The sequence below is a fragment of the Heloderma suspectum genome, chromosome 17 (assembly GCF_057233095.1).
Source record: "Heloderma suspectum isolate Gila_16-S chromosome 17, 16-S_ref, whole genome shotgun sequence".
Taxonomy (NCBI): Eukaryota; Metazoa; Chordata; class Lepidosauria; order Squamata; family Helodermatidae; genus Heloderma; species Heloderma suspectum.
Window position 1 is genome coordinate 12,289,395 of NC_139474.1, and position 21,716 is coordinate 12,311,110.

The window sequence follows — 21,716 nt, forward strand, 5'->3', positions numbered from 1 at the left end:
AAAAAACCCATCAGAGCGTTTGCCTATCTGCAGTTAGCACCTGAAGAGCAGACCAAACAGGTAGTCACTTCCACACTAGGCGGAGTTGTCCTGTATTTCTATTTAAAATATAATAGTCTAAATTTGCATCGATACATACAAATGAGTATGTGCCTACTTTATATGCAAATCTGAGCCCCCCTTTGTCCCTCTTTTTTGGTGATGCATTTCCTCTCCCATGGCAATTCAGCAGTGGGCACCCTAGAGCTGACGCAGATCCAAACCCCTTTCGTGTATTTCCCTCGGCATTTCTTGGACGTTTTGCTCGAGCAGCGACTTGCAAACATTTGTTCCGAAGCTTTTTCATTGGAGGCTCAGATTCAGCTCTACCATTGCCCACACCCAGTTTCTTCATTGTGCATCTGAATTAGGGAAAATTAAAATGTGGTGTGTGCCAAACCTTTGAAATGAAAGAGCTGCTAGGCAGGTTTCCATCGGCAAGAACCAGTTTTCTGCCAGTCAAAGAGCTCTGTGTAACATCAAACCTGACATATTCTGAGGCCCCAACAGATGTTGGTCCAATACAGGACAGCAATTCTTTTTGTTCTTGCTGCTGCTTTTGCAGTCTTCAAATCTCTTGGATCGAAGCAACCTGGCATCCTCTGGATGTGTCAGACTTCAGCCCCCATAATCCCTTGCCAGTATGGCCAATGATCCTGGTGGTTGGGATGATGGGAAATGTAGTCCAACACATTTACAGAGCACTGGGTTGAGGACAGCTGGTTTAGAGAAAATAATACCCATGGAGGGATGGGAGCATGTGCTGGGGCACCATCTAGTGGAAAGACAAAGTAACAGCACCAAAAAAGATAGAGACAAGCCTGTTTTTATTAAGAAAAGTTGCCTCAAACCTTAACTCCAAAGTTGTGGGCTATTTCCAGCTAGGATTTCAGACGTAAGGGTTCCCTTAGGGAATGGCCTCCGTCCTACACTCTCAGAATATAACACACACTCTCTCTCTCGCTCACACACACGCATTTGCACTTTACCGAGGGCTCTTGCCCCCTCATTCCCAGTGAAAAGACTTTCCCTGCCTTCTCAAAATTCCTTGTGTTCAGATTCCAAAACCACAGCAGGGCAGAGGAGCTTGGAGCCAATATGGCGACACTTCGGCCAAGTTTTGGAGTGTGACTCCCGGCCACAGGAAGAAGGAAAAAACCCCACACACGCTCCCCCGCCTTTGCCAAAGATGCAACGGCCCTCCACAAAGTCCACAGCCAAAGCCTGCAAAGCAGGCGCCAAGAATGGACTGTTGCTGTTGTCCCTGCTGCCTGGTTTGGCCGGAGAGAGGCAGGCCTGAACGCAGTAGAGTCCTTTAGGCCTGGGCAGGCCAGATTAGACTTCGTGGATGTGCACTGAAGGGCTGGCTGCCGTGGCAGGAGGAGGGGGAGCAGGCCTGCGGGATGAGCAAAGGAAGAAGGAAAGGTGAGAGGCTGCACACGTCAGAACAGATTCATCAAGAAGGAAGTTTTCAAAGTAATACAAGCCAAAGAGCTGACGGAACAGCTTAAATCGCCATGTGAAAAAATTCAGACTCACCTGCCCTCTTTGGCCTTACTGGTCCACTGTGGACCAATTAGGCCAGAGGGGGCAGGTGAGTCTGAATTTTTTACATGGCGATTTGAGCTGTTCCATCAGCTCTTACAATCTAAAGAGCTACAACACACAAGGAAAGAGAGATGGGCAGAGAAGAGGGATCTATCGATTTATCTATCTGAGATGAGGAGCAGGGCCATTCCATAAGCCTTGCTAGAAGACCACTTGCTTTTTCCCTCCCTCTTTTCTCCCCATTCCTTTTTCCTTGTGTGTCATGTCTTTTTAGGTTGTAAGCCTGCAGGCAGGGACTGTCTTGTTTCTACTGATTATATCTGAGCCACTCTGGAAGGCTTTTTGGCTGAGGAGTTGGCTAAAAATGTGTCGGTAAGAAAACATATACACACGAGATGCACATGCATCTGATCAAATGTTGTCACTCTCGTGAGATAGGGAGAATCGTTTTACGTTTTTCATAGTCTCCCTGACCCTGTGGGAAAAGGGGAGCGATCGACTTTACACAACCTGTCTCTCCTCATTCCAATTTCCCCTGCCTTGAAAGGAACGACCATCTGCATGTGCCACCCGCCCACAGGTGTCCTCTCCTGCCTTCCCCCTCACCTGGAAGGCAGCATCTGGACGCGAGGGTCATTGCTGGGCACTGCACACAGCTCAGCCCGGGGGGGATCTGACGGCAGTGGCTTCCGGGGAGGTGGAGGCTTGGTGGGGCCAGGGGGCTGCGCAGAGAACGGAGAGAGCAGGGATTAAATGGGTGAGTGCCCTCCATCCTCAAACTCTTCTCCCCCGCCTCGCCCTAGACAGGGTATTGAGACATCCCATCCACCAACATCCCGATACCCCCCCACATATCAGATCCATTGGCCTTGGACATCCCTCCCGCACAAACAGAGCACCCCCCTCTCCAAAATGCTGCCACCGCCACCAGGAATAACACAACGGTTACCTGAGTGTCTTTAGGAATGGGGTCGGCAGGCAAAGGGCGCGTAGGGGGCGCGGGCCTGTCCTGGGTCAAGGCCTGGGCAAAAAGAGCAGGGACAGTGACAGAGGATACATGCTGGGGTGAAGAAGAAAAGGGGGAGGTGAGGTCGTACATGGGGGGGGAGAGGCTAAAAGCAACTGGGGGCCTGGTTTACTGAGGGCTTTTACCAACCACGACAAATGACTAACTGAAGTCTCCCCTGCTCCTTTCTATTTTCAGGAAGGGTCATGACTCAGGGGCAGAACACATGCTTTGCATGCAGGAAGCCCCAGGTTCAATCACTGCCAGCATTTCCTGGTAGGGTTGAGACAAGACACCCCTCCTCCCCGAAAGCCGGGAGAGCTGCTGTCGGTCAGTGTCTATAATACTGGGACAGATGGTCCAAAGGACTGACCAAAGCAGCTTCCTATGTTCCTATTAAATCAGCCCTTTTTTCAGAAGCATGAGGACTGGAATCGTAGTTTGTTTTTTAAGGGAAGGACCATAGCTCCATGGTAGAGCTCCTGTTTCACAGGTTCAGTCTCCGGCATGCCCATGTAGGGCTGGGAATGACAACTGTCTGAAACCCCACAGAGCAACTGCCGGTCAGTGGAGTCCATACTGCACTAGAGGGCCGAAGGATTTAATCCAACAGGTTCCTATTTAAATTAACCTTATTCAGAACCATGAGGACTGGGATCTTACTTCCTTTTTAAGGGAAGGGCCATCACTTATTGGCAAAATGTTCCAGGTAGGGCTAGGAAAGGCAACTGCCTGAAACCTTGGACACTGTGGCCAGTCAGTGTGCAGACGATACAGCGCTCGACGGAATAGTAGTCTGACATGGTATAAGCCAGCTTCCAATTTAAAACAGACCTTCCTTCAGATCCATGAGGACTGGAATCTTTTTTATTAAGGGGAAGGCCATAGCTCAATTGCAGAGCACAGGCCTTGCACGCAGAAGATGTGAGACTCAATCCCTGGTGCTGGCCTTAAAAGGGCTAGGGAACAGGATACACACCCCTGCTCCCCCAGTCTCCTAAGTCCATGCATGGACAGGCAAGGGACATGCAACAGCCTCGAGAAGGTGTTATAGGCACCCCGCCCTTCCTTGCCCTCCCGCACCCGCCCCCGCTTCGTTACCTGTTGACCCTTTGGGATCGGGTCAGGTGGAAGAGGCTTGGACGGTGGGTTGGGCCGTGGGGCACCAAGAACAGCAGGCTGCTGTAGCAAGATGGGAAAGAGAGCCGCGAGAAATGAGGGAGAGACAAAAGAGAGACGGGTGGATAGAGGGCGTCATCAGTCAAGTTCGTGGCATGCTAGGGCACAGGCGGGGAGCTCACATCCGTGCAAATGTAACCATGCAGCATGCGCCAGCAGGCAAGAGGAAGAGAGAAAGACACACAGAGGTGCCCCCACATTTCATGTCCATACAACGATTCAGTCTGAACCCCAGGGCAGTCCTGGAACCTGCTCCCACTTTCCAAAGGCAGGGGCTCAGCCACAGAAAACCTTGGGCAATTCTAAGGAAGGACTGCTTTGGGGCATGTGCAGAGTGCCCTGAGCTTCAACAAGTATCCCAAACAAACCTGCCCCTCCCAACCTGACAGCTGGAGATGGGGAGGGGGGTTCCAAATTAAGGAAGGGGGTCTTGCAGTCACATTTAGATCCCTCCGCTAATTAGAAATGAAACATTATGGCTGGTATTTTTTTTGGCGGGGGGGGGGGAGATGTGACAAAACAGAAAACGTGATCAACAGTGTGCATGCTTTTGGAATCTGGCATGGTAAGGTTTGTGGTGTTTTTAGTTTTGGGCTTAAAAATCAAGTTTCTGGCTCTCATGGTTGCCAAAAGAAGAGAAAAAGCTTGAGGAGACATGAACAATTCGAGAGGAGGGGAAAGAACTCAGAAGCCAGGAAGGCTAGTCAGAGCTTTCGGTAGTTGGGACACGGAACTGAGGTGCCCTTGCACACCTCCCTAACCTCATCAGAATACTAGATTCTGATCTCTGCCCACTGAGCTTTGCAGTAAACCCACATATTTGCCATGTCCCAAAGGCATGGCTTGGGAAGATGTGGGAAGAAAACAAACCATTTAATAACCTGTCCTTGTATTATACACAAGGATAGGTTATATTACTATATTCACATTATTCAGTTTTTCCAATAGCCACTTCAGGGACTGAGTGCCGAAGACTAGATAGCCAAAATAGGGCCCGCTGAGAAACAAGAGGGTGATAGCAGCATGCTCGGGGGAAACCCAAGATTTGCAGAAGTACATTAAAAATGGAACCAAAGGGTTCAATTGCCCCACACAAAAATCCAGTGAGGACTGAGCATGTTCAGTTGTCATAGAAAGTTGAATATCACTTTAAAAAACAAGAAATGGGGAATGTAATGGAGTATTTTGTAGGGGGGCGAAGCAGGCTGGCCGGCCAAAAGGAACCCTTCTGCTATGAGATGAAGATACAGTGCAACATTTTGGTCCAGTGCCGATTGTATAACATATACTCTGAGAGACAAAAGTTCAACCAACCCATTACAATCCTCCCACTCTTAATTGCCTCCTTCAAACCCCAAAAGATGATTGCAGTTAGGCTAAAGCAGCTCATATAGGAATCTTATTTAACCGCCCACCCCTCCACACCTATCTATCCTTCCTTCCTTCCTTCCTTCCTTCCTTCCTTCATTATGAATACTTCTATACCACTTAATAAAATAAAATCCCTAAGAGGTTTACATAGAACAATATTATATCACAGCATTAAAATACACTATTACAAATCACTGCGTAAAAGAGACTATTGTAACACTTTCAGCCGCAAGAGCAATGAAAGCAGCGTATCCTTCACCAGTTCCTCAGTCTAACACACTCTTCATTTGTTCATGTCGAATATTGCTAAAACAATCCAGTTATTCACCCTATATCCTTCTCTGAGCAGCCACCATCCTTGTTTCTCTCTGTAGCTCTTCTTCTCTGCTGCCGTGAATATGTTGAAGATGTAAGGGAAGAACGTTTAAAACAAACAAAACAAAACCTGAAGCTTTAGAATGGGAACATGTGGAATAACCAAACAGGCTTGTTAGCTTCCAAACCCTGTGGGTTCTGAACTCCACATCACATCCAAATCCATGTAATTGAATCCCAATTAGATCAGGAAAATGGCAGTTCTGGTGGGAGCAACTGAGAGCAGGGAAGCAGCGACAAGAGACTAAAGCCCAATCGGACACACTCCACAGATGTGTGGAACTACAATTCCCATCACTCCAGCCAGCATAACCATTGGCTATACTGGCTGAGGACAATGGGGGCTGTAGTCACAATACCCCTGGAGGGCTGGGTTGGGAAAGGTTGTGCTAAATCATCTCCCACTGCAAATAACTCCCCAAAGCCTTTTGCCTTTGAGGGGAATTTTTTTTTGCAGGGGTTGTGATGAATACTTGTTTCCCAACTCCCCCCTCTCAAATCCCTCTCCCGATGCCCCTGCTGGACGCAGCTTTCCACACTCCAAGCTGGCTATCAAGCTGCTGCCACTTGCATTCATAAGTAACATGAAATCCCTCCCCGCCCAAGACACACACACCGATTTTGATCCTAGGACCAAGGTTTGTGACTTTGGCACAGAATTTCGGTTCACTGTGCAACAATAGGCCCCAAGTAAAGTTTGACTTACCAAGGAGGCTGCAGCAATGCTTTCTAACCACTTGAAGGCACTGTGGGACTCCCTATCTTCACTCCTACCTACTATTTAGGGATGTCAGAGAACTCCATTTGGGGGATGGAGTTCAATGAGTTTTCCTAGGTTTGGTCCCCAGACTTCATTCCAGTTCCTACTGTGATGCCCAACTCAGTCTGCAGTCAGTCGGGCCAGTCTGCGGATTGTTCCAGGCATTTCGTGCATTTTCTCGCCAGTCTGCATAAATTAAGGCCGAATTTGCAGAAGTTCAGCTAAATTTGCATAAATTTGGCCACCTATGCAAAATACTCAGAAATTTGTGCAAATTGCAGAACCTGTCAGGAAAATGTGCAAAAAAGTTTCCCAGAAAAGTTTAGGAAAACGCCTGCAGCTTCGCTCACAAATGGAACTCTGTCGAGTCAGAAAAAGACTGGATTTCCCAGAGACAGACATTCCTACTGCTATTTCTAAATGCTAGAATAACAGCAAATCCCCCCCTCCCATTTTGACAAGAAAGCTTTTCGTTTTGATGCGATGTTCCTTATTAAGGCCTCTGGCCACAGGGAAGGGGGGGTTGTGGGAGCCTTAAGGATGCACCAGCCCCCCTTTCTGAATTGAACTAGACAAGAGGAACCTTGTAAGAAAATTATGCTGTTCTATTCAGGGGTTTTTTCCCTGCAAAATCCATTCCTCCACGCCACTTTCTTTTCTTTTTTAATGGATGCTCAACATTCAATGGCTATTGAGCTTTGGTCTCACTGGACACTGTTTTGGGCAGGAGGGATTGCCCCCTTAGGTTTTATTTGTTGTTATATTATTAGTATTAGTATTATTATTAACATTTCTATACCGCCCCATAGCTGAAGCTCTTTGAGCCGTTTACAAAGTTAAAACATTAAAATACAATATACGGAGTTTAAAAACTATTTACATAAAAGCATACGGACAATATATACAAACAACATATAAATAAAAACATTTGGCTAAAAACGATTTTCTTAAAAATCCAACAATAAAACAACACAGCTTAAAACAACAAAGCTTGTTAAAGTTTTTTCTTTTCTTTTTGTACTTCTATAAACCATGGGACTCCCCTGAGCAACCTGATAATCTCCCTCATGTTTACTGGCGGCCCTGTTTTGGCTACATAGCCACCCGCACATAGCACCTGAATCTGCTGTTAGAAGGAGTGATTAAATAGCTTTACACTTATCAGAAATATATTTAGTTTTTTGTACTTTCACGTTGACTCAGTGCACCATTAAAAGGTCTCTTCTCTAGAACATATTTGGGTAGTCTTATTCCAAATCTTCATAGCCCCATGAAGCACAATCCAGGACTTGTTCAGAACCAGAGGACTCAGATCCAGAACTTGTTTTCAACAGGGGACTGTCTGGGCATGTACAGAGAGCATTTTGCAATCCCTACTAGGTAACGAGTGCCAGCTGTATTAATAACAAGAACAGCAACGTAACTTAAAAGAAAAGTTCAGTGTAATATACCCACTTTCTTGCAGAGGGGGGGAGCTCCCAACACATGAGACATGCCTATGGTTGTGAGCAAGACAGGGAACTCTACACATGCTCCAGAGTCCTTTCTCCTCCTGTCCCCAACCTATCTCAGAACAAGATTCCAGGACTGGCCCAAATTAAGGCCCAGGATCTCTTTCTCTCCAGATGCAGTAAATGCCTCTCATTTCAGATTTTACACGCCTGCTACATATTGACATTTTGATCTGATGCTGGTTTCGCAGTGGAATTCCCTGCCCACACGGTACCTCATTTGACATTTAGATTTACGATATTTAGAATTTCCCAGCTCTCTATCCTATTTGGAAGCCACCCTTCTTCTTGGAAGGAGGCTGGGCCCAGCAGCCAGTGCCCAAGTGAAAGAGCTGGATGTCAGGGTGGAAACTGAGCCCATAGAACCCCAGAGCAGTTCTGATTCTGAGGAGGAACAGCAATCCATGGGAGAGGAGCCAGCTCATCCCTCACAGGCACAGCAGCTGGCAGAGATTCCTCCTGCCAGCATTCCTGAGATAGATAGTGACCCTGGCAGTGAGAGAGTGTGGGAGGGGGGCTTGCTGGATGCTTGGCGCAGATGCAGGGAGCGACAAGCGATGGAGGGTGCGGAAAGGAGGCGTAGCGCCCGTTTGGCGCGCAAGCAACGGTTGCGTCCTGTGGACCCAAGGGAAAGAGGGAGGAACTCTCCCTAGCCCATAAGTTCAGGCTCTGCAGGTGATTCTCCTTCAAACGGGGACCAACTGCCTAGCATAGGCTACTCTGCTATTCATTGCTTAGTCGCTGGTGATTAGCATCTGAAAGAGTCATGAAGTTGTAAAAGGATTAAAGCCTTGAAAAGAATCCTTTTGTCTGTGTCTTGAGTTGGCTATTGAAGTAGACTGAAAGAGGCCACTAAGGCGCTCCTGACAGCGGCAACCGCACTACGAGGAAGGCCAAGGCACAGTGGTCAGCTCCAGGTCACCCAGTAGGAACTGAACCCAAGACCCACCCAAATCCCAGTCCAACACTCTCCTACACTCTATAACTCAGTGCACGCAACTGAAATTATATTAAAGTATTCAATTACGCATACAATGCTGCAGAAAAACACATCTTTGGTGGCTTTTTTATCTACTCTGTTGCAAACATAATAGTTTTTATTTTCCCATAATGATTTTTCACTCCCCACCTCTGCCATAGATCCCATCTCCACTGGTCTCCCATGACAATGCCCCCAGGATGGACACCAGAGTGCAATCTGCATAAGCCACATCCTCCCCAGATGACTGACCACTCCCACAATTACCCATAGCAACCATTCCTAAGCCCCACGTCCCCTCAGGAGCAACCCAGATCATGCCCCCCCATCACCCATGGCAAAAGCCCTCAGGCCCGCCCATCACCAATAGCAACAGCCCCAAAAACATGGCCTCTGGTTAATATGGCAACCAACATGCACATTTTATACATATAATATGTATGCGAATTTTGTGTGTGTGTACACACATACATAAAATAATTCATTTTTTCATTCATAATGTCTCTGTGTATCATTATATATATGTGTGTGATACACACACACACATCTGTTTTTTTCATTCAGAATGTCTCTGTGTATCATACTACATATATATATTTGCATGTGTGCATGGGTGTATATATGCGCACGCGCGCACACACACACACACACACACAAACCAACATTTTACTGAGCTGAAACGTAAATTTGATCTGCAACCTTGGAATGAAAGTTTGCAAGATTCCAAAATCTGAACGGAAAAAAGAAGTGGGAAATAAAATGGGAGAATTGGGAGGGTGGAGCCTTGTTAGCAAGCCTGAGCCAACACATTTTGCTACCTGAGGTGAAGGACAAAACAGTGTCTCCTCTCTATTTTTATTTATTTATTTATTTATTGCATTTATACCCCGCCTTTTTTTTCCTCTTGCAAGGAACCCAAGGCGGCTTACATTATTCTCCTTCTCTCCATTTTGTCCTCGCAACAACAACCCTGTGAGGTGGGTTGGGCTGAGACTGTGTGACTGGCCCAAAGTCACCCAGTGAGCTTCCATGGCCGAGTGGGGACTAGAACCCGGATCTCCCAGCTCCTAGTCCAACACTTTTGCCACTACACCACACTGGCTCTCTACTCCCTTTCCATGTACAAAAGTAGGGCAGACTGGCAACAGAGCCTTACTCCCATACTGGCAGCTTCCTCCACTATACCTGAGGGCATCAGGCGAGATTAGGGGGACACCGGGCAGCCTCTTGGCACTAGGGGTGTACAGACTTTGTTAAGTCCGTTCTGTATTTTCGCGGATTGTCAACATCAGGAAAAACTTCCTGTTAGAGCAATACGACCATGGAACCAATGACCTAGGGAGGTGGTGGGCTCTCCCGCACTGCAGGCATTCAAGACGAGGCTGGACAGCCATCTGTTGGGGATGCTCTGACTTGGATTCCTGCATTGAGCAGGGGGTTGGACTCGATGGCCTTGTTGGCCCCTTCCAACCCCACTATTCTATGATTCTATGAACTTTCATTTCATTGTCCACTCATTGATGGAATTGGGTTTGGGGTTTTTACCAGTTCTCGTTCTACTTGCGCCAATGCGCATTAGCGCTAATGTGCACTTGCACAAATATGCCAATGCACATACACACTAATGCACATCAGCACTAACTGCATTAACTAATGTGCGAATACACACTTATGCAAATGCACATTGAGGCAAATCTCCCATGACTCAGAAAAAGCTGGTCTGCCGCATTATCGGCAGGTTGGATTCATAGAAAGCTGAACCCATTTGAATGCATTGCAGATTTCTCCGACATCCCTACTTGGCACTGTCCACTCTGCACACTTTAGCATCTGCTGCCCGAGGCAGCTGCCTCATTTTGCCCAAGGGCAGGGCTGGCCCTGACAGTAATTTGATTGTGATGTTCCCCTTTCGTTTGTACTTCGTAACCCCCCTGACATCAATTATATTTGAAGAAAGGTGAAGTAACACTAAAGCAAATAAAATTCAAAAGAATAATTTGTTGCAGCAAGAAAAGAAACAGGGAGGTTTCTGACACTTAAAATTCATATTTAAAATTCCAACACTGAAAATTTAACTCCTGTATATTCAAGAGAATTCACCGCCAAAATTTCAAAGGGCTAAAAAAACTTTTGTTTTCAAATTTGTGTTTCAGCTTTAAAAGTCCTCTGTTCCTCAAACATAACTGCGAAACCCCTGCCAAGTTCTGGACTGGGGAAAACGATGGCGCGCGCGTGTCTGTGTGTGGGACTTCGCTTGCTCCCTCGGCTTACCTTAGAGTTTGGCATGAGCTGCTTTTCGGTGCTCTGCCTCCACTGTGGAGGACAGGGGCGTTCTGGGGGGGCTTGACTGTAACTCTGAGGTTCCGGCTGTGTGATCCTGATGAGGAGGGAAAGACAAGTTGAGACCTGGCCTGCACATTATGGGCCATCATTCAATCAAAATGGCTTCTGAAGAATAACATACCATGACTCTGGCCACCACCAAACCCAAACCATGTAAACATGGCCACCATGTTTGTACTTATTTCCCCTTTACCAGAGGTGCAGAACCTCCGGTGTGGGGGCCAAATATGGCCTGCCAAGGTTTCCAATCTGGCCCTCTGGGATTCCCCAGAAAGCCACACCCTCTTTCCTCATGCCCCAACCCTTTCCCCAAATCACTAACCGTCTGGGTTCTTGCCTGGCTTCTGTGAAGGTTTCCCCCCATTCTCGAAGATTGAAATGCCTCTCCTAAGGCTTTGTTACTGGCAGTACGAGCTTGAAGGTAAAATATGCCGGCAATTTGAGCTCCACCCCTTTTGCCTTTGGCCTTGCTCACCACGAGAACGCGGCCCCCGGTGCTGAAAGAGGTTCTGCACCCCTGCTAATCACGATCCACCAGGTCACCCTTCAATGCCAACCCAGCTCAGCATGGTTCTAGAAGCTGATGCCACACAATGCGGAAGGGCCAACATGCTGAGCAGCACTGCAAGTTACAGCCGCCACCGGGCTAAGCCCTCATGTGGCAGCTGATTCAAACAGTTGATGATAACCGTTACCGTGGCTTAAGGCCCGGCCTACCTCAGGAAACAGAATGCAGACATGGAGGAACCTGCGCCAACCCCTTCTTCAAACCCCAGCATTACAGCGTTTGTCTGGTGTTCCCCAAAGGGTTAGCGGGGCAAGAAATCTCACCTCCCACGAGGAACAGGGCTGTCTGTGTGTATTTGGAACACAGGCCACAAGGGCAGAATTAGGACCAGGGTCCTTTCGGTCTGGAGACACCAGAGGCCTCCTCAAGAAGCCAAGCAGGAGCCAGAATCCCAAACCTGAGTTGTCCCTCCCACCCAACCCCACACAATTTGCAGATGGCCTGAGCTGGCCTCCAGTTCCAATAATATTCATATCCTTTAATCTAGAGATGCCAGGGGGAATTAAACTCAGCACGTTCTCCACGCAGAGCAGGCACTCAAAGGCCAAGCTCTGAACTCAGCTAAAACGACATGCCGCCGTATACCACGGGAAGGCAGAAGGGAGACTGGAATCGAAAGTCCAAGTTCACATTATTTTAGTGTGCGTCCTTGTGGGTTTTATTGTATTTGTTTTGATGATGCATGTTGCCCCGAGAGCTTTGGATACATGGCAAATTATCATCACCATTTACTGATAGATGAACTGCTGACAGATTTTATCATATTCAGCGGTATATAAATGCCACAGATAAATAATAAATTAAAAATTAAAAATAGATTTCTGGGTGATTTGCTGTGGATCAGCAGGACTTTCCAACTCCCAACTGTTTGACAATAGTGATGATAAAGAGCCTTTCTCACTCCCCCACCCCTAAATTAAGCTGAAAGCAGGGGTGGGGGGATGCAAGAGTAAGGTATTTGCGTGTGAAAGAATTTGTTTGCAAGCTCCAGATTTGGGATTCAAAACAAAGTCCTGGGCTACGCTTTCTGGCTCCAGTTGATAGACTTTGAGGTTCTAGTGAAAGGCAAAGGAGATCCCGTAAGCCTAATGTCTTGGAAATCCTGGTCTTGGAAGGGAGTCAAGTCAATTCCTCTACCCTTCCCACTGCTTTTCCTTTGTGTGTCGTGTCTTTTTAGGTTGTAAGCCTGCAAGCAGGGGCTGTCTTGTTTTACTGATTATGTGTAAACATTTTTGGCTAAGGAGCGGGATAAAAACACTTTAAATAAGTAAATGAACTATGAATAAGAATTCATGTTTATCACAGAAATTAGATTCTGTGCCTTTCAGGGGGTCCCTTTGGTCACAAGCACATACAGCCCTGTTTTCCAGACAGCTGATTATACCCAGAAAAGGGGGGGGGGAATAAACATTTGTAGAAGCATTAGACCCCCCCAAACTGAGAAGCAGACTCACCAGTCAGAGCACAGATTATAGTTAAACCACCACCAAAATCTTTCAGTAATAAAACACCAAAAAGGGGCGCCAGTGTGGATAAATAAACAAAGAGACATATGCAAAAGCAGTCAGCTGCTCTGGAACCAGCCACATTACCCTCTTGCTTCAGCTGGGCGGATAAAGCGCACCCGGGACTCTGCCTCAGCACTGCAGGGTGAGCAGAGCAGAGTTAGTCTTGCACTACAGCGCACAAAGAGGGGCGAGAGCCAGTGTGGTATCGTAGCTGGTATCATAGTATCGAGCGCTGGACTGCGACTCGGGAGATCTGGGTTCTAGTCTCCACTCGGCCATGAAGCTCACTGGGTGACTTTGGGGACAGTCCCCGACTCTCAGCCTGACCTTCCTCACAGGGCTGTTGTGAGGATAAAAATGGAGAGGAAGAGGGCCACATAAGCCGCCTTGGGTTCCTTGCTAGAGGAAAGAAGGTAGGACATAAATGTAATGATAAATAAAATAAATAAATGATGGCTTTAGTTTTACTGGAGGTTTCTTTGTGAGGGGTGGGGCAAGTGTCGAAACAGATGGCGCTGGGAGGAGAGACAGGTGCGATGCGAAAGAAAGACGGAAGTCGAAAAAAAACAGGGGTGTTTGCAATCCCTGGAAGTTGGTGAGTGGGTTGGAGTGATTTTGGAGGACAGAGAGCCCAGAGAAGGTTGGCCGTCAAGGAGAGGGGGAACGAGAGAGAGGGACAGAGATGTACAGGACAAAGTGCTCACATTTGTGGTAAGGAGAGCTATTCTGATGGGATGCCAGTGGAAAGTGGGACCCAAAAGGGGGAGGAGGAGGCCACCTTACCTGTACTGGCAGCTGGTGCCTTTGCCGAACTGGCAGAGCCGTTTGTGGAGACCGATCCGCTTGGCGCAGCAGAGCCCAAAGGCGAGGACCAAGATGAGGAACAGGGCCGTAAGCACGAGGGCGGTCGAGGTGCCATGGCCTGCTGGGAAAGGAGGAGGCGGCGAAGACAGAGTGTTATTCAGTGCCAGGCAGACGCAGGGGCCGTTGGGCCACATGCCAGGCTGTACGCTCTAGGAGCACGGGGGAGGCTTCTCCCTTTGCTCCCGTCACAAAAGATGTCTTGTAACCAGAATCAGGCGTCTGCTGTGAATGTCCTACAGAGTTATACACAATGCTGAGTTTCCTAAAAAGGAGATGTGCTGGCGTTTCACCCTTCTTTTGAATGAGGTTGCCAATTTTTCTCTCTCTTCCATTCCTCCCTCCCTCCCATTCCTCAACTTCCTCCTCTCCTTTCCTCCTTCTTTCTCTCTTTCAGTCTGGCCCTCATCCTGAACCTCGCCCAGCTGCAGAATTGACTGAGTTCACACAACACGACAAGCCAGAGTATGGATTGAACCATAGGTTGTCGTTGAACTGTGTGTGGTTGTGTTGTGCGTACCCAGCTGCGCTAACAAACCATGGTTTGTTAACCACAAACAACCCATGTAGAGAACCCATGGTTTGTTGTTGGACTGTGGACTGTGGGTTGTTTGTGGTTAACCATGGTTTGTTAGTTTAGCTGGGTTCACACAATACAACCACCCATGGTTCAACAACAACCTATATTCAACCTATACTCAGCCTTGAGTATGGGTTGTCGTGCTGGGTGAACCCAGCCAGTGTCTCATGCAGGAACACCAGCGGGATGTGCATCCATCCATTTGTCTCCTCTGAGGCTTGGTATCCCCTAACCACCAAGACATTCTGAAAGTGAACCTTTTCAGGGCTAAGGAATTAATTTAATTCGGAAATAAGCGGGCCTCCACAAAGACATGTTCTGGAAACCTCTGCTCCAAAGGAAGAGAGGGAGAAGAATGGTAAGCCACCTCCTTGGTGGTATTGTTATGCAGTTCCTGTTTTAAATGGCTTTGTTTTGTTTCACTACTTTTATTCCTTTTATATGCTGGTTTGGAAGGCATATGTTTAACATGTGGTTACTATATAAAAAACATAATAATATAAGGTCATAAATAATACATAGTAACCTTTAATATATAATAAATTAATAATAACTTATTCACTACATTTCTATACTGCCCAATAGCCAAAGCTCTCTATTATTATTACTATTATTATTATTAAGTAGTAGTAGTAATAATATGTTGTTTCCATCACAGCTTTCATTGTTACAACTTAATAGCATTAAGAATTTGTGTTTTTCTGTTTTCCTTTTCCTTCCAGACCCCCTTTTCCTTTTGTGTCATGCATTTTTCCAACTGTGAGCCTGAGGGCTTGTTTTTATTCTTCCAGAAGCCCCTCTGGGGATGGCTGAAGAGCCAGGTATGAATGCTTGAAATAAATAAGCTGCTGCTGCTGCTGACAAAGAAGATCTGGTTTCCAGCCTTTTGTCAGAGAGATTGCCCACTAATGGCCCAGAATGGCTGCTGGATGTTTTCTTAGTGGGAGCTAATGGCTAGGAAATAGAGATCTTTCCTGAGCATTTTGAACAGAAGACACTATCTGACCTTGGAAGAAGATTCTTCCCTCTGGCTCACAAGCTTATTTTGTGTGTGCGTGTGCACACGCGCATATAAACATATATGGAGAATGTGTAGAAGGGAATGTATGTGTGTGCATATATCTGTGTGTATGGATGTGGTATAGATATAGATCTTAGCGAGACCATGTGTGTGTGCTTGAGAAGGAGACAGAGAGAGCTGAAAGCATATTGTGGAAGCCAGGGCCGTTGTCAAAGGCAGGCCACACCCCGGCAGGGACCCACTAACTAGAGCTCCCTGGAGTTGCTCCTCCTCTCCCCTGTTGCAACCTGCGTGTTCCTGTTCCCCTGCCTCTGGCTCCGGCCCAGGCAACAGTGGTGGTGGTAAGGAGCAGCAGAGATGCTGCAGCCGGCTTGCTCCCTGGCTCTCTGCCTGTCAGGCAAGCAAGTGGGAGCCACGAGGAGGAAGAGGAGGCAGAGCAGCTGGGGGCCATGGCGGGGAGAGGGTTGACTCACTGGGGGGGGCATTGAGGGTGCCTTGCCCAAGGGCCCTCCGAAACCAGGAGCCAGACAGGAGGAAACAACAGAGTCCCCCGAAGACATTTTGCTGCCTGAGGCAAAGAGGCCGCCTCCCCGCTTCCACATACAAGAGCCGACCAGACAAGAAGCTGAGCCTGGCACTGGAGACACCTGACGAGCCACAGGCTAGGTTACGGGGGTACAAGGCATGTCATGTACCACTCCATCGCCACCCGCGCCCTGCCCCTGCTCTACGCATGCATGCAGCCCCCCAGCATCGGCTGCCTCCCTCTGCCTAATTGTAGGGCTGGCCAGGGGGGGGGGGGAGCATCTCTCTCCCTCTCTCGCCCCCCCGCCCCTGCCCCAGATCTGAGGTGAGGAACTACATCTGCCTCCTGCTAGGAGCTCCTGCTCGTATCCTGGCCTTTTTTTGCTTTTTAAAAAAACTTTCAAGGCTTTTTATACGATGTTTTACCATATTGTATTTGAGGGTTTCAAGGGCAGTGGACTGTCCAGAGAGCTTTGGCAGTTTAGAAAAGGAATGGACAAATAAAATCACTGCACATTTCTAAAGGAAAAGAAAAAATATGACCAAAATGCCATTACGGCCCTGGCAACCTCTCTTCCCCAAAGATGCCAAGTGTCAGGGTGGACACTGAGCCCATAGAATCCCAGAGCAGTTCTGATTCTGAGGAAGAGGAGTCGCTCCTGGGAGAGGAGCGCGCCCCTTTTTCCCAGGACCAACAGTTGACGGAGATTCCTCCCACCAGCATTCCTAGCTTAGGTAGCAGTCCTGGGAGTGACAGAGTGTGGAAAACAGACTTGATGGACGCGCGACGCCGACACAGAGAGCGGCGCCAAATGGAGGGCGCAGAAAGGAGGCGTAGTGCCCGGTTGGCGCGCAAACAACGGCTGCGCCCAGAGGATCCAAGGGAAAAGGGGAGGGACTCTCCCTAGCCCTTAAGTTCAGGGGTCTGCCAGTAATTCCCTTTCAAACAGGGACCAACTGTTCCAACTTAGGGCACAGGTACTCTGCTGCTCATATCTAGTTGCTAACGGTAGAGTTGTTAAGTTGTAAAAGAAGAATAAAGCTTTGAAAAGAATCCCTTTGTCTGTGTCTGGACTTGGCTACTGGATTAGACTGAGAGAGGCCTCCAAGGAGCCCTTGACACCAAGCCCAGGAAAGCACTGGCACTCCTGGATGTTATCCGTGCTTGTGGAAATGTGGACTACATCATCATCAATAATAATAACAATCAATATCAATATCAATAATAGTAATCAATAATAATAATATCCAATACTACTCAATTAACATCAATAATGATAATCAAGAATAATAATTATTATTACTAATAATCAATAATATTAACATAAATCATCATCATGCCCCTAATGACACACCCTTCCAGCTCCAATATACAGGCTTTCAGCCACCCATGAGGGCTCCCCTCCCCATTTACCTTGATCCATAGGAGGGGGACCACTGTCAACGCTGCCCCCAGACCCACTGCTCTGGCAGTTTGGGGGTGCCCAGCCTGGCTGGCAATGGCAGTGCCCTTTGCTGTTACAGACCTGCAGCCGGCAGGGCAGAGAAAGGAGAGAAATTAACCCAGAGCCCCGTTACCTGGCAACAACCCCGAGCAGAAAATCAAAGGTAAACAAAAGGAATACCTAAGTAGCCAGGGAGGGTAAAGATGCTTGATATCGTGAGTGGAAGCAGAGGTGAATCAGTGGGGGAATGCATTTGGGCAGGGCTGGGCCTACGCAGGGGTATCTAACCTTTTTTCCGGCCCAAGACATTTTGCTGCCTGAAGCAGAGCAGCAAAAGGTGCCTCCCACCCCCAAGTCAAGGTGCACAGTAGCCAAAGTTAGCAGAATCCTTTTGGGACATGGGGCATGCCCCCTTGCAAAGGGTCCCCTTTGGTCCTCTGCCACTAATAACCCCTCCCACCATACCCCGCTGCTTACCCCATGCCCGTTGCACTGGCAAACTGGCAGCTTCAACAAGGAGAGATCCTGGCACCGTTTATCAACACAGATCTGGAAGTGGAGAAAGGAAAAGACATTTAGGGGGCAGGTTGTCCGAGGAGCTTGGCATGGCAACAGCAGGTCAGAGAAAACCCACGCCCCCTAGAGCAGGGGTGCTGGAAAAAGTGGAGAAAGGGGCAACTAGAAGGATCAAGGGGCTGGAGCAACTCCCCTAGGAGGAAAAGTTGCAACGTTGGGACTGTTTAGCTTAGAGAAAAGGCGAGTGAGGGGAGACATGACAGAGATGTACAAAATGATGCCTGGGGTGGAGAAAGTGGAGAGGGAGACGTTTTCCTCCCTCTCTCATAATACACCCAGTGGGTCCTCCCATGAAGCTGATTGGTGGGAGATTCAGGACGGATCAAAGGAAGGGCTTCTAATATCCTGGAAGACAGAAACAGAATTCAAAGTGATCTTGATAGGTTGAAGTGCTGGGCAGAAAACAACAGAATGAAATTTAATAGGGATAAATGCCAAGTTCTGCACCTAGGAAAAAGAAACCAAATGCACAGTTACAAGATGGGCGATACTTGGCTCGGCAATACTACAAGTGAGAGGGATCTTGGAATTTTTGTAGATCACAAGCTGAATATGAGCCAACAGTGTGATGTGGCTGCAAAAAAGCCAAATGCTCTTTTGGGCTGCATTAATAGAAGTATAGCTTCCCAATCACATGAAGTACTAGTTCCCCTCTACTCAGCACTGGTTAGGGCTCATCTTGTGTACTGTGTCCAGTTCTGGGATGCAGACAAACTCAGAGGAGGGCAATGAAGATGATTAGGGGACTGGAAACAAAGCCCTATGAAGAGAGACTGAAAGAACTTTTTAGTCTTTAGGCATGTTTAGCCTTGAGAAGAGAAGACTGAGGGGAGATAGGATAGCGCTCTTCAAGGACTTGAAAGGTTGTCACAGAGAGGAAGGCCAGGATCTCTTCTTGTTCATCCCAGAGCGCAGGACACGGAATAATGGGCTCAAGTGACAGGAAGCCAGATTCCGGCTGAACATCAGGAAAAATGTCCTGACTGTTAGAGCAATACAACCATGGAACCAATGACCTAGGGAGGTGGTGGGCTCTCCCACACTGGAGGCATTCAAGACGAGGCTAGACAGCCACCTGCCAGGGATGCTTTGACCTAGATTCCTGCATTGAGCAGGGAGTTGGACTCGATGGTCTTATAGGCCCCTTCCAACCCTACTATTCTATAATTCTATGATTCACACAGCGCAGCGTTAAACTGTGGAATTCACTTCCACAAGACATAGGGATGGCCATCAATTTGAATGGCTTTAAAAGGAGGTTAGACAAATTCCTGGAGGAGAAGGCTATCAGCGGCTTCTACTCCTGCTGGCTAAATGCTACCTTCATTATCAGAGGCAGTGGGCCTACATACACCAGTTGCTGGGGAACATGGGCGGGAGGGTGCTGTTGCACTCAGGTCCTTCTTGTGGGTTTCTCATTGGGGCAGCTGTGAACAGAACACGGGACAAGATGGACCCTCAGTTTGATCCAGCAAGGCTCTTCTGATGTTCTTAACATCTTTCAGTCTGAGGGCTGAATTCCATTACGGAGAAGCTCTCAGGGGCCACATCGCAGTGGTAGGTGGGGGCCAGAGGCAAAAGGGCCGAAATCCCAAAGACACCCAGCACATCTTAGCTTACAGGTCTTAGTGCCAGGAACCAAGCCTTAGGAGAAGCTTTTCATCTGCTAGGAACTGGGGAGAGGGGAAGCCAGGAAACCACCCAATGATCGGTGGTTGAGGGAAAGAGGAAGGGGGCGTGGCTATCCGGGGATCCCAGGAGGGCTGGATGTGGCCCTGGACCTGAGCTTCGGCACCTCTGCCCTAGCAGGACGCACCCTCTGTCCACATGACGCCAACTCACCTTGCTGGGGCCACAGGCTGTGCCCGGCAACGCCATGGCCAAATCCAGGATGTCGTGGACAGGCGTCAGAGTGTTATGTGGGCAGGCTGGGCCCTGAGCCGTTGCGTTTCGTCTTTTAGCACTGGCACTGCTGCCTCGGCACTGCAGTCGCCCGCACCATGCGTCACTGCCGGGAAGGGATTAAGTTGTTACGCTGGTTGCCCTTTACGCTCCAGTTCAAGCTTCTAGTCCTCAGTTTTTAGTTTAAAAATAAAACGAAACAAAAAGCAGTCTCCATTTCTCTGCCTCTTAAGTTTATCTTCTCTGTTTCTCCCCTGAAAGAGGTTATCACAGGATCGCTCACTGCAGATTAGTAACCTTTTAACAGCCTCTAACCCTGGCCGAATATCAGGGAGAGAAAATCCCACCTGTTCAATACATGCTTACAGGGGAAGGGCCATAGCTAGGGATGTCGCGGGCACCCGACTGGGTCCGGGAATTCATTGGGCTCCCCCTGCCCATGATCCCCGGACTGTGCCCACCGAGATGCTGTCTTTGCTCGCCCCCCACTCGTGCCTGCTCGCGCTCTCCAGGACTCACCGCGATCCTGTTCAGTGAGCGCCCGCCACTTTCGTGCCTTTGATTGCTATGTAAAACAGGAAGTTAAAAACATGTGCATATTTAAACATGCACAGTTTGGAGCTGGGGAAACTAAATAAGCACAATATTAGAGGGACTATACCTCTAATATTGTGCTTATTTAGCTTTCCCAGCTCCAAACTGCGCATATTTAAATATATGCATTTTTTTAACCTCCTGTTTTACATAGCAATCAAAGGCGCGAAAATGGCGGGCGCTCACCGAACAGGATCATGGTGAGCCTGGGGAACTCGCCGAGCTCGTGGGCGGCCTGAGCGCGGGTCCAGGGGTGTGTGAGCAGGGGTGCCACTTTGGCGAGCGCCCAGAGAAACCGAGCTAGCGTGAGTTCTCACATTCCTAGCCATAGCTCAGAAGGACAGCACATGCTTAGCATGCAGGTAGTTCCAGGTTCAGTCCCCAGCCTCTACAGGCAGGGCTGTGTAAGACACCGTCTGAAGCCCTGGAGAGCCACTGCCAGCCAGCCTCTACATGCTCCCAGTCTAGTTGGAGGGTTGGACTCTGCATAAGGCAGCTTCCTAGGTTCCTATTCAAATCCCTTATTCAGAATCATGAGGACTGCAATCTTACTTTGTTTTAGAGCTCATCCTCTGAATAACCTTCCCCAACATGACACCCTCCAGCTGTGTTGGAGTACAACTCCCGTTACCCCCAGCAAGCAAAACTGCTCCTATCCCCCACTAGCTAGGGATGATAGAAGTTGTAGTCCAATACACCTGGAGGGTGCCAGGTCAGGGAAAGCTGATGTAGACAATGCTGAGTTAGTGGGGCAACAGCTTCACTTTGTATAAGACTACTTCCTGTGCAAAGGGGGAGTTCAAAACCAGCAGTGGCATATGCATGGTTCGAGCAAAACCAAAGAACCAAGTCCTTCCCGGACCATACCACTTTAAACTGTGGGTGAGGGACAGCAGGCTTCCCCCTGCCAAAATCTCCACTTATCACCCCCCCGCCCCCTGCGGCAAGTGCAAACCCTTTGTGGATGTATTAAAACAAGTATGGTCACAACAAGGATGAGCTCAAACCTTGTCTGTATTCTGCAC

The 21,716-nt window shown here is 48.3% G+C and overlaps 1 protein-coding gene across 7 annotated transcripts in view; it reads right to left on the reverse strand.

Moving 5' to 3' along the window:
* Window positions 1-845: 845 nt before the first annotated feature.
* The window catches only part of ADAM15 (ADAM metallopeptidase domain 15), a 49,541-nt gene continuing 28,670 nt past the window's right edge, over window positions 846-21,716 (reverse strand). Inside the window, exons 16-25 of one of the 7 annotated variants that reach the window (XM_084824678.1) lie at window positions 20,038-20,203; window positions 18,097-18,168; window positions 17,589-17,700; window positions 13,971-14,112; window positions 13,272-13,322; window positions 11,040-11,145; window positions 3,695-3,775; window positions 2,537-2,608; window positions 2,194-2,309; window positions 846-1,435 (exon numbers count right to left, since the gene is read on the reverse strand). In XM_084824678.1, coding sequence (XP_084680804.1) covers window positions 1,375-1,435; window positions 2,194-2,309; window positions 2,537-2,608; window positions 3,695-3,775; window positions 11,040-11,145; window positions 13,272-13,322; window positions 13,971-14,112; window positions 17,589-17,700; window positions 18,097-18,168; window positions 20,038-20,203 — 979 coding nt within the window. In that variant the 3' untranslated portion in view covers window positions 846-1,374. Of the gene's footprint in view, window positions 1,436-2,193; window positions 2,310-2,536; window positions 2,648-3,694; window positions 3,776-11,039; window positions 11,146-13,271; window positions 13,323-13,970; window positions 14,113-17,588; window positions 17,701-18,096; window positions 18,169-20,037; window positions 20,204-21,716 lie in introns of all 7 variants that reach the window. The other 6 variants (XM_084824677.1, XM_084824682.1, XM_084824680.1 and 3 more) reach the window with 6 other exon arrangements.